The sequence below is a fragment of the Arvicola amphibius genome, chromosome 7 (assembly GCF_903992535.2).
Source record: "Arvicola amphibius chromosome 7, mArvAmp1.2, whole genome shotgun sequence".
Lineage (NCBI taxonomy): Eukaryota > Metazoa > Chordata > Mammalia > Rodentia > Cricetidae > Arvicola > Arvicola amphibius.
Genome location: NC_052053.1, coordinates 45,930,829 through 45,943,147, shown reverse-complemented (window position 1 = coordinate 45,943,147; position 12,319 = coordinate 45,930,829). Strand labels below are relative to the sequence as shown.

At 49.8% G+C, this 12,319-nt stretch overlaps 1 protein-coding gene across 2 annotated transcripts; it reads left to right on the top strand.

Annotated features, from left to right (window-relative positions):
* The first annotated feature begins 270 nt into the window (after positions 1-270).
* On the top strand, positions 271-9,747 carry LOC119819485 (ficolin-2). 2 transcript variants are annotated; one of them, XM_038337713.1, is made up of 10 exons: positions 271-352; positions 2,289-2,402; positions 4,399-4,452; positions 4,757-4,810; positions 5,094-5,129; positions 5,765-5,797; positions 5,950-6,077; positions 6,473-6,602; positions 7,587-7,721; positions 9,385-9,747. In XM_038337713.1, the coding sequence occupies exons 1-10, from the start codon at positions 271-273 to the stop codon at positions 9,630-9,632; spliced, it is 1,014 nt and encodes a 337-aa protein (XP_038193641.1). In that variant the 3' UTR covers positions 9,633-9,747. The 2 variants fall into 2 exon arrangements, with proteins under 2 accessions (XP_038193641.1, XP_038193642.1); XM_038337714.1 differs by lacking the exon at positions 4,757-4,810.
* Positions 9,748-12,319: the final 2,572 nt, after the last annotated feature.

The window sequence follows — 12,319 nt, the reverse complement described above, 5'->3', positions numbered from 1 at the left end:
AGCAAGGCAGGTCCTTTACAAATAGAAGTGACCCTGGGCTGGGCTCAGATGTTTCTGCAGAGGAAGTGAGCCTAGGCAGGCCTCACTGGAAAAACAGACATAGCCTTGGGACAATTTCAGGCCTCTTGTGCAACCATAGGCCTCCAGGAAGTGATTGTCTCCTGGGGATTGGGACACTTGGAGCCCAAGGTGGGGAGCTGGGTCTTCTGCTTTATAAGAGCGGGGTGCCTCTGCAAAGCTATAGAGAAGACTGGGAGCTAAGCAGTTACCATGGCCCTGGACACTGCTGCCCTCTTCATCGTGACCCTGTCCATCAAAGGCCTGCTCACTCATGCTGCTGACACCTGCCCAGGTGAGATGGACTCTAAGCCCCTGAATGCAGGTAACTGCTTAGTGTCCTGGTGCCCGCCTCATCTGAGAAGCTCCTGACAGCTCAGTGTCACCCTCTGAAGACAGACTGGAAGTGACCAGCACCAGGTCAGGTGGAGATTTTATAGCCTGGGACTGCTGACCCCGAGGCCTGCAGTCCAACCTCAGGAGCTTCACAGGCGAAGATGACACCGACATTTTCTACCTTCTTAGGGAGTTTAGAGAGAAATTCTAGGAGCCTCTAATCTGGTGGCTGACACACCCTCTTGATAACTTTGGTAAAAATGTACCCCATAGTCCCATATGGTACGTATAGGCAAGGACTTGGGGTCAGGAAGATCCCTGATTGGCTCTGTCCACCCTGGGAACATTGTTCGTAGGCACAGGACAGCTTTGTGATGACATGATTAGAAAAGAAACTCAAACAGCAAGGCACAGCCAAATCCAGGGAAAAGAGCCAGCAGGGAAACCAGACAGGAAAAGCCTACAAGGGTTCAACCCTACAGAGAGAGAACTACAGGCAACTGAGGGAAGATGGAAGCGGGAGAGATGGTCCTCCCCACTGAGGAGCACACTAATTGGCTGTCCAGTGCCAAATGGTCATCCCTGTAAACATACACACAAGTAACATCATGTGGACTCAAACTGTTATATTCACGAATACGTATGTATACAAATACATATATATGCATACAATAACAATTAGTGGAAAGAAAGAGACCATGAATTTGAAGGAGAGCAGGGAGGGGAGAGGTATGTGGGAGGGTTTTGGAGGGAGGAAAGGGAAGGGAAAAATGTAATTATAACCTCAAGAAAAGAAAAAAAGTTTGGCAAGAAACACACCAAAGACCCGCCCTTTTCTGATAACTCAAGAGTTCTACAAGGGTGTGTACTCTGCAATTCCACAGTTGAACAATATTTTCAAAAATGTAGCAACTTCTGTTGGGTGCCAGCTGTGCCTTGAGACATACATACCCCCTCCCCAGAAGACCTCTTCTAGCCCAGTCATCCATGATTAATCCTCAAGACTGAGAGACAATGTTATGCTGACTGAATTTCTTAGCAAGATAGCTTATTATTTTTTTAGAAACAGTAACCATTCACAAAGTTGTCTCTAAATGCCATAATGATGGCAAGACTTTAGTTTTCCAAAGTCATTCTCATAGTGAGTCTCTGCCACACCCCTATTTTTTAGGGAAACCATATATTTAAATGTGTATGGGTGTTTTGCCTGTAAGCTCATCTGTGTATCACTTGGAGGCCTGGTGCCTGCAGATACCAGAAGATCCTCAGAAACTGGAGTTACCACCAGTTGTGAGCTGTCATGTGGGTGTGGGGAATCAAACCTGGGTCCACTGCAAAAAATGGTACTTTTTGTTTATTTATTTGTTTATTTTAAGACAGGGTTTCTCTGTAGCTTTGGAGCCTGTCCTGGAACTAGCTCTTATAAATTTGGCTGGCCTCAAACTCACAGAGATCCACCTGCCTCCGCCTCCCAAATGCTGGGATTAAAGGCATGCGCCACTACCACCTTGCTAAGAATAATGCTCTTAACAGCTGAGCCATCTCTCCAGTTCCTACAACCACTTGGGGGCTGAGGGGACAGAGTCTCAGGGGTCTTATGTGATCTGTCAAAGGACCACAGCACTGGTAACTAGAGGACTCATTCTTGAGCAGGCTTCCCCTACCCACGAGACAGAGCTGTATCCTGAATTCCTCTCTCACCTGCTCAGCTTCCTGGGACAAGGACGGACCTAGTCGCCATCATAGGAATTTGACTTCTGCCCCATCTCTGCAGAGGAGGCTGGGGATCCTGGCTGTAGCCATCTACCCATATCTGATGTGGCTGAGCTGGCAGTTGCCTTCAGGGCAGGTGGCCCAAGATACTAAGACTAATTGATGCCTGTGCTGTTCCACAGAAGTGAAAGTCCTGGATCTGGAGGGCTCCAACAAGCTCACCATCCTCCGAGGCTGCCCTGGGCTGCCGGGAGCCCTGGGACCCAAGGGAGAAGCTGGTGCCAAAGGAGACAGAGGTGTGTTCTGGGGATGGGGGTTGCGTGGGAGGTACAGAAATGGGGGAGGGGCCCTGAGTCTGGTCTTCTGAACTTGGAAGACCACCTCAGGTCCTCTCTGACTCTGGGTCTTGCACTGGGCACTGGGTACCTGGCATTGGCACAATGGTAAATGACAGAAATTAGGTCCAACCAGTCTGGGAAGATCCAGGAGGGCTCCTCTGGACCATCTTAGGTGCCTCCTGGTCTCCTACCTATGTTTCCTTCACTTGATCACCAGAAGACATCTAGGCAATAGACACTTTGGCATCCCCACCTGCAAGCTGGGCTATTACTTTCTTCTCCACCTGCCCCAAGTGACAGAACAAAGGATCAAAGGGACCAGCTCCTCCCTGAGTTGACCTCCAGAGAGAGTGGGGCAGCCTCCATCTGGGGTCTGCTTCAGAACACAGTCCCTAGAGCCCTGAACCACAACCTTAGTGCCTGTGGGGACCTTGAGCACACTTGTTATCCCCTAGTGGGAGACAGTGGTGGTACCCATGTTTCCTAAGTCAGACTCTGATGTACACTGGGGTTCAGCAGCACAGCTGCCTGGGTGAGCCCATGTCTGAAGGTTCTCCATGTGGACCCTGTTGATGATCTGCTGGGGACAGGACAAACACTGACCCCTCTGATACCACTAGAAGATGCCAGGCTTAAAGCTGATGTGGGTGGCCCCAAGTCAAGTCCCACTTGCTTGCTCACTTCTGTGGTCCCACTAGGGGAGGGGATTTCTGTCCCCAGAACCTTGCTGAGGGACATTGGGGAAGAGATTATCCCATGACCAGAATGGGACAGCCAGCAATGAGGGAGGGGTGTTGACCTCTTACTTTGGACCCCATTTCCTTATAACTAAGATGTTACCAACATGAATTGCTGATTGGAGTCAAGCGGGAACTATTGTTCCTGGGTGCTCTGTAGGGTCAGTGGGCCTGTCCCAGTGTCCCCACAGTGAAGTAGCTTCTCCTGATGTACATGTCCGTCTGTAGAGGATGAACAAGTCCACTCTGTCCTCGGCACACCTGACGATGGGAGCCTGGCATCCTCATGCTGCTGCAGACACCAGCATGGCTGTGCTGGGGGCCAGTGTGATTCTCGCTATCAGAACCCGCAAGGAGGACCTTGTGACCGCCTCATAGCTTCCATTGAGCCAGGAAGCATCTTAGCTGGGTTTCTATGGCTGTCATAGGACACCGCGACTAAAAGCAGTTAGGGAAGGAAAGGGTTTATTTCATCTCACAGACTGCAGTCTGTGATCCAGGGAAGTCAGGGAAGGAATTTAAGACAGGAAACTGGAGGCAGCAGGTGATGCAGAGGCCGTAAAGAAATGTTGCTTACTGGCTCATTCCTCAAAACTTTCTCAGCCTGTCTTCTTGGTTCCCAGCACTGCCAGCCCAGAATTAACACCGTCCTCAGTGACCTGGCCTACCGCATCAATCGCTAATCAAGAAAATGCCCCTCTATGCTTGCCTGCAGGCCCATCTGGTAGGGACATTTTCTCAGTTGCTATTCTCTTTCCAAATGACTCTAGTTTGTGTCAAACCGACATATAAACTAGACAGCACGGGGTCGTTGGGCACGACGCAGCCACGGCTTTCTACATGGACACTCTGTGAGGAAGACCTGCCCTCTCCTTGTGGAGACCTAGCGGGACAGCATCTCTGAAGACACGTTCCCTGTCTCCATCTCCACCTGTGAGGTCGCTGTGGCCCAGGTCTGAGTCACTCAGGTTCAACAAAGGAATAATTGAGAGCTTACTGAGAGCCTGCCCGTGGCCCCAGTACCCAGCCTACCTCTGCTATCTCCCGAGCCACGGGTTAGGCTATACCACCCTCTGCACCCTCCACGGTGAGGCTGGCTATAGTCCCAAAGGTCACTAAGGCCATCATGACAGGGTCAGGAGTTTGCCATCTAGGCAAAGACTGTCCACGGAAACAATGGTGGATGCTTTGCTCAGAAAGTATATTTGGATTTGCAGGAGAGAACGGCCTCCCTGGACATCCTGGGAAGGCAGGACCGATGGGGCCCAAAGGTAACAGCCTGGCAGACAGCCGAGGGGTGTTAAATAGTCACCTCAGTCTGTCATAAAGACATGGGAGTTGGGGAAAGAATGGGAAGGGAGTCTACCCGAGGCCCCAGCGCCCAGCCCACCAATGCACCCTTCCAAGCCATGTGTTAGATTATACCACCCTCTGCACCCTCCACAGCGAGCCTGGCTCTAGTCCCAAAGGTCACTAAGGTCAGCATGACAGGGTCAGGATTTTGCCACCTAGGCAAAGACTGTCCACGGGGACAATGGTGGATGCTTTGCTCAGAAAGTGCATTTGAATTTTCAGGAGAGAAAGGCCTCCCTGGACAATCTGGGAAGGCAGGACTGATGGGGCCTAAAGGTAACAGACAGCCTGGCAGACAGCCAGGGGGTGTTAAATAGTCACCTCAGTCTGTCCACAAAGACATGGGGGTTGGGAAAAGAGATGGGAAGGGAGCCTGCCCTACCCCAAGCCTTGGTGTCCCTTCCCTGTCATAAACAGGGGTTGCCTGCTCCCACTCTTGCTGACTTCAGCTCCCCACCTGCCCCTAAGCGGTGCCTGCCTTAGGTAACTAGCCCCTTTGGTGAGTCTCCTGATTGATCAGATGCTCTGGGCACCAGCATCTTGTTTTCTCCTTCCCCAGGAGACCGAGGAGAAAAGGGAGCACGTGGAGAGAAAGGTGAGTCCATGTGTTATGCCTTGGACATGTCCACATCTCTGTAGAGTGGGGTCTGCCATGCCCAGGCATACCTAGGGAGAGGGGCTCAGTGGGTAGAGTAGGTGGTGGGTGGGCACTAGGATATTCAAACCCTGAGAGCTCACATCCTAGCACCTACCCGAAGTCTAGCTGGGTGATTAGCAAAACTGAGTTCAATTCTTTCTAATTGATGCATATTTATTTTTTTAAAAAAATTATTGAACTATAAGACACAACCTCATGTTTTCTTTACAATTGAGGGGGAGCTACATTAGTTCTGAATGCCATGGACATTCCTCATCCACAAGGCCTCCTGGGTAGACACTCTGACAGAGCATGCTGTCTAAGCATGTTCCCAGCATGTCTAAGCATGCTGGGAACAAGGAGGGGGTTATGTACTCTCATTGGTACTCAAGGCCTCAACAAGGGTGCTGTCAAGGACAGTACTTACCACAGCTGCAGAGGAAAAGCCAGGTGACTGGACCATGTACCTCAAGAGGAGGACTTAGGCAAGTCCTGAAATTATCCAGCTATTGCATTTGTGGGGCCTTAGGGGTCAATGGGGATGAAGCTGATGACTACACACTTACGACCGAGTCTCTTCTCTCCCCACACAGGAGACACCGCGCTATCTCAGTCATGTGCTACAGGTGACCACATCATCTACCCTGTCCCCATGAAGATATTCTCTGTCCCAGCCTCCCCTTCTGGGTCCCTGATGTGTGATGTTGGGCTTGTTGTCTACCTTCTCTGAGCACACCTGGGTTCCAATCCCACCTTCATTCCCTGATTCCCTCCACAGGACCTCGGGCCTGCAAGGAACTGCTCACCCGGGGCCACTTGCTTACTGGCTGGTATACCATCTACCTGTCAGACTGCAGGCCCCTGACTGTGCTGTGTGACATGGATACTGATGGTGGAGGCTGGACTGTGAGTATTGGGCTAGCCCTCCCCAAGTTCATGGCCAACAGAAAATGAGATCTGTGGGCTTCTCTGCCCTGTTGTGCCTCAGAGGGCGCCCCTTCTTCTCCGAAGACAGAGAACCGGGAACGCTGGCTGGTGACCTGTGTGGGAGAGCCCATGTTGAAGGGGAGGACCAGATGGAGCCAGCACACTCCATTTCCTGCTATGTGGCTTGGGGCACGTTGCCTACTCTCTTAGCTGCCACGTACTTGATTGTGTGGGGTTTGCAATGCCATGCATACGGCACTAGGTCCTCAGTGTTCTGGAGATCATGGGTTCCTGCTCTGTTCTGAGACTTGGTCCAACATGCTGTAGGAAGTTTGCCTGCCTCCTTGATTTCTATGTATTCCTCACTGTCCCAGGTCTTCCAGAGGAGGCTCGATGGCTCTGTGGACTTCTTTCGGGACTGGGCCTCTTACAAGCAGGGCTTCGGCAGTCAGCTGGGGGAGTTCTGGCTGGGGAATGACAACATCCACGTCCTGACCACCCAGGGTAGGCAGTGCCAGTCAGATTGGTTAACCCTGGGACCCTGAGTGCTGGACCATGGGGCTGAAGAGCCCCAGGTGGTTAGAGTGCATATTAACAGCACCCCAGGGCATGAAATCACTGCTGTGACCTTCCAGAGGGTGAGGGTCAGGGGATAAGACTCTCTCTAAAGGGCTACTAACATCTCAGAGCCCAGCGGAAGAGGTGTGCAGGTAGTGTTGGGGACAACCCTTTGCCAATCTAGCTGTTAATTCATCCTGCACACCAGCCTCTGGGTCCTATCAAAGTCCCTCTTGCCACAGAGAGTAGGCTCCCCAAAGCCCTTCTTGCTCCACTGTGGTACATCACACCAGCCCATGGTCTGTTCTGTGATCCAATGAAAACCACATCACCTTTGTCTCCTACTCACTGCCAGGACACCTTATTGTGTTTGATCCTGTGCATTCAACTTTTTTATTATTATGTATACAATATTCTGTCTGTGTGTATGTCTGCAGGCCAGAAGAGGGCAACAGACCCCATTACAGATGGTTGTGAGCCACCATGTGGTTTCTGGGAATTGAACTCAGGTCCTTTGGAAGAACAGGCAATGCTCTTAACCTCTGAGCCATCTCTCCAGCCCCTGCATTTAACTTTTTAAGGGAACAAAGAAAGAAAGAAAGAAAAAAAGAAAGAAAGAAAGAAAGAAAGAAAGAAAGAAAGAAAGAAAGAAAGAAAGAAAAGAGACCTTCACATTCAGGTTCAGGCTACTGCATTTGAGGGCAGAGCCCTCTGGGAGAATTCAAAGACTGAAGCATGCCAGGTCATGCCAAGGGAACACTGCCAGTGGGTTTTCAGGTACTGCCTGGAGAACAGATGGGAGGATGCCTAGAAATGATGCCCCCATCCAGGCCAAAAGATATTGGTACCTACCCAGGTGAATTCCCCAGGCCTGCCTAGTGTTCAAGTTCAAAGGTTGAGTCTTCACACTCCCCGCTCCACTTTCGGCAGGAACCAGTGAGCTGCGAGTCGACCTTACAGACTTTGAGGGCAAGCACGAGTTTGCCAAGTATAGCTCCTTCCGGATCCTGGGAGAGGCCGAGAAATACAAGCTCATCCTGGGAAACTTTGTTGGAGGTGGTGCTGGTGAGCAGCTTGGGAAGAGACTTGAGATGGGACCTTCTGAACCAGTCTAGGAGTAAAGGGGCCTGCTTTTTGCCTCCCCCTGGTAGCCTTGAGCTGAGTCTATGGCTCTGAGGCTAGGGTTGGCATCTGAAAAACACTAATGTCTGCGTCTTTATGCCGGATGAGGACCATAGATGCATTCTGTTAGCACTCCCAAGACTGCCCAATAGGCCAGGCTAAGGGCCCCACCCAGATCCACTGCATAGTGAGTGGGGACCACTGACTACCATACCTGATAGAGTCGGGAAATGGTCATCTCTCCCTAGGTGCTAAAAACTTGTTTCCCCATAGAAAGAGAACCTTTGGGACACTGAGTTAGCCAGACCTTTTACTGTGGACCAAAGGTGAGAAGGAACATTATGGTGGAAGCTTCTGATAGAACAATGCCTCTCATTTTAGGGCCAACAGGAAGCAAAGAGATAGACTGAAAGGGAACACCCCTCAAAGGCATGTCTCTAGTGACCCTGACTTCCCAGAGTCACCATGTCCCTAAGGGCTTCTAGGTATCTGTCAGTGACTAACTCACTGATGATGTCTCAGCTCTCTTAATCCAATCACCAGAACCCCAAATACTGCTGATTGAACCTTCAACACACACAATTTGTGGGGGGGGGACAGTTTATCTGAACCACAACAGCTTTCCCCAAAGGACTCTGGCCCTGTTGTTTGGGAAGTGCATCCCACGAAATAAGTGCCTGGCTGGGTACAATGGAATGATAAGATTCCCAATGCGTCTCAGGGAGCTGTGGGGCATGAGCAGACCTATTTAACTACAGAAACCCACAGCTAAGTGGGGCAGGCCAGTCTCTGAGGAACTTTTGATGGAGGAGTGTCTATGTGTTACTTTGATTATTAATAAAGAAACTGCCTTGGCCCTTTAAGAGACAGAAAATTAGGTAGGCGGAGTAGACAGAACAGAATTATGGGAGAAAGGAAGCGGAGTTGGAGGAATGCTTCAGGCAGTCGCCATAATGAGTCGCCATGCCTCTCCTCTCCGAGATGGACGCAGGTTAAGATCTCTCCTGGTAGGTAAAGCTAGCCGGGTGGCGGGACACAGCCCGCCATTCCATCTACAAACTTTGAAGGTGACAGGTCTGAAATTTATGCACCCACTTTACCCCATCTCACCTGGGACTTTTAGGAAAGAAAGCAAGCAGGGAGCACTGGTCCTGTTCTGCAGGTGGGAGGGATGCATCAGAGGGACGCAACAGAGGGTCCATGCAAGCTGCATGCCCAGCGTGGAGGCAGAGCAGGGTGAACCCTGGAGACACGGGGCCATTTAGTGCCTTCTGACAGACAGCCAAGACAAGAGGGGAGTTTAGAGAAGTCCTAGAGAGAGCTGCAGCCTGCAGCGGGGAGAGAATTGGTACCGGCGGTGCTCTTCAGAGGATCCCCAAGGGAACAGAGAGTGTGGTGGGGAACGATGACAGTGGCCACAAGGACTTGATGGACTAGGAGGAGGGGTCATATCTGGCGTTGTATTCTTTCCCAAGGCTTGCACAGATGGGTCCCTCACCTGGACCTGAGCTGATGAATTCTCCAGCTGAGGACAGGCAAGTCACAGGCAGGGCTGTCTAGTGGATGTCTAGCATCTATCTGCATGATGCATGTTCTTTCTGAATAGGTGACTCTCTGACTACCCAAAACAACCAATTCTTCTCTACCAAAGACCAAGACAATGACCAGGATTCTTCCAGCTGTGCACAGCAATACCACGGAGCCTGGTGGTATTCGGCATGTCACACTTCCAACCTCAATGGCCTCTACCTCGGGGGTCCCCATAAGAGCTATGCAAACGGTGTCAATTGGAAGTCATGGAGAGGGTACAACTATAGCTACAAGGTTTCCGAGATGAAGATGCGTCTCACCTAGCTTCCCACACAGGCACGTCCTTCCGTCGTCATTGCCAGCTAAGGAAGGAGTGTGCCCACCCTGTCCAGCTCTGCCCTTTACCCACAGCCCACACAGCCCGTGACCGCCAGTACAGCCTTCCTCACACACCTGCATTTTCATCCCAAAGGAAAAATTGCCTTTCCAAAAGCTGCTTGTTCTCCAACAGATGTGTGCCTATGAGACTTCCGTGTTACCTTTGAGTATTTCTTCACATCTGTATCATCCAGCACAGCTGTCTATGACCTTGACAGTCAGGAAGAGTTGGAAAGTCCATTTATAAATGTGGAGGAAACGACCAATGTCTGCTTCCCTGGGGTCATCTGCCTCTGACCCCCAGCCTTGCTATTATCATAAGTGATCAGCCCCATGTTCCCTTATAGCTCACTGACAGCAATTAACATGACCATTAAAAAGTCACATGGAGCTAGGAAACATTCATTGGGAACATGCAGAACCCCTTCTTGCTATGCAAATGTTTCTGTGAGACAGTAGCTTCACATGAATAGCAGATATGGGGATCACTGAGCACAGGACCAGCAGTACCAGGGAAGATGAAGAGGGGCCTGATCACCCAGGGCACATCTCATCTCCAGCACCTCAATTCTAACTGACAGAAGTGAGTGGGGGTTTCTGGGGTCGAGGAGAGGTACCCCTCACACATTAGGGCTGGTGTCTCCTTAGGACTCAGGGGGTCTGAACAGGAGGACGATCTTGGTGGGTATGCCCTGACCCATTCAAACTAGCCCATCTGCTTATGAGACATGAAGAAAGGAAGTAAGGACCAGGAGGATAGAATCCCTCTACACACTCATGTTTAGCCCCACACTCTGCTTCAACTGGTACCCACACATTTAGTGGCTTAAAAGAACCCACAGTTCCCAAGATAATAAGACTTGTAGAGGTCCAGCTGGCCAAAGTCAAGACACTGGTGTGCTTTCTTCCTAATGCCTAGCATGGAGCCTGGCTCCCACCCGCTCCAGCTTCCTGGGTACCCTAACTTCTTTGGCTATCGTTCCTTTGTCCAGCTTCCGATCCTGCAGCAGTGTATCAATCTGACCTACTGCTGTTCATCACCTGGAATGGGTCTCCATTTCTAGCTGGAGATAGATATGATCAGCTTAAACATGCCCCAAAGGTCTTGGGGAGCCAAGTTGCTCCCTGGAAACTGTTTACAGGTTCTGGGCATCAGGCAAAAAATCTTCAGCAGAGGATGTATTACCCTGCCCACAACATCCTATTAGAAACAAAACAAAACAAAGCAGGACTAGGGACACACCTTAGTTTGTTGGGTACTTGTCTAACATGCAAGTGCTGGATTTGATTTTCAGAATTGCACAACCCGGATGTGGTGGTGCACACCTCAAATCCTAGAGTTCAGGGGATGGAGGCAGAAAGATCAGAAGTTCAAGGCCATCTCAGGTTTGAAGCCCGTCTTCGACACATGCCCCTATCTCAAGAAAATAACCTAATAACAGCAACAGAAACCAAACAGCACAATCTAATAATAACAGTAAAAATACCCGCAGCAGGTCAGTGAAAACTAGTATTTGGGCTGGAGATGGAGCTTGGTGGTAGAGCCCTTGACCAGTATGCACAGGCACTGAGTTTGAAAGGCAGCTTTGAACAAAACAAAGAAAGCATGAGATTTGAGCAACCGTCTCATGAAATTGATTCCGATGCATTTGGTGAAAGGCTCGAAATAATTTAGACTTCTAAAAACACCCTCATATTTGTAAAAAGAAAGAAAGGAAAGGTTGAATTTATTTATAAAATTATATCTATCAGAGAGATGCAAATCATAACATAATGAGGTGCTAATACAGGCTACAGCTCTAAATGAGCAAGACCAAGTTTAGGGGACAAGGGGGTCTACTCACTAGTAGTGGTAACCCGAAGGCTATGGATAATCTGAAAACAATGAACGTTTGTTGGTGCCATGGAAGGGCCTCAGACATGATTATACCACACGCCTCATACCTACAGGGTGCCCTTCATGGCATGGAGGCACCAGTGTGGGTGCAGGAGGCATGGCCAGGAACTAAAGACTCTCAGGCCAGAGTGAATCCCAGTGCTTATCACAAGGAGAATGTGCCTAGAAAATCACAAAGACAGCAGTCCCACAGAGTTCTCCTCAGCAGCTGTCTGCATGGCAGGGGTGGGAGTCACCTTTATCATAGATACACACTTTAGTTAATTATTAATGTATGCATGTGTGTATATGTGTGTGCATGCATGAGTGTATGCACTTGTGTATGCAGGTGCTTACCGAGGACAGAAGACGGCATTGGATCTCTGGGAGCTGAAGTTACAAACATTCATGATTTATACAGCTTGTTACATGGGTGCTAGAACCCAAACCCTGCACTCGTCCTCATCACTGCACAGCCCAACTTCTCAATCTTGAAGCTACCTCTCTAGCCCCGCATACAGCTGTTTGTCAAAATGCAGTTCTTCTGGTGATAAATCCCACATTTGTTATCCATAAGTGTGCTTAATTTGCCCAATTTTATTTTCATTTATATTTATTTTGTGTGTGTACGTGTGTGGGAACTGTAACACGCATGTCAATTCAGAGGTCAATCCAGAGTGCTAGTCCACAGTCATCATGGTATGTATGCATGTATGTATGTATGTATGCATGTATGCATGCATGTATGTATGTATGT

Coding starts and splice junctions, on each gene's coding strand:
- LOC119819485 (XM_038337713.1), top strand. CDS start 271: ATGGCCCTGGACACTGCTGCCCTCTTCATCGTGACCCTGTCCATCAAA. Junction 2,403..4,398: donor TGGTGCCAAAGGAGACAGAG/GTGTGTTCTGGG, acceptor TTGGATTTGCAG/GAGAGAACGGCCTCCCTGGA. Junction 6,603..7,586: donor CCACGTCCTGACCACCCAGG/GTAGGCAGTGCC, acceptor CACTTTCGGCAG/GAACCAGTGAGCTGCGAGTC.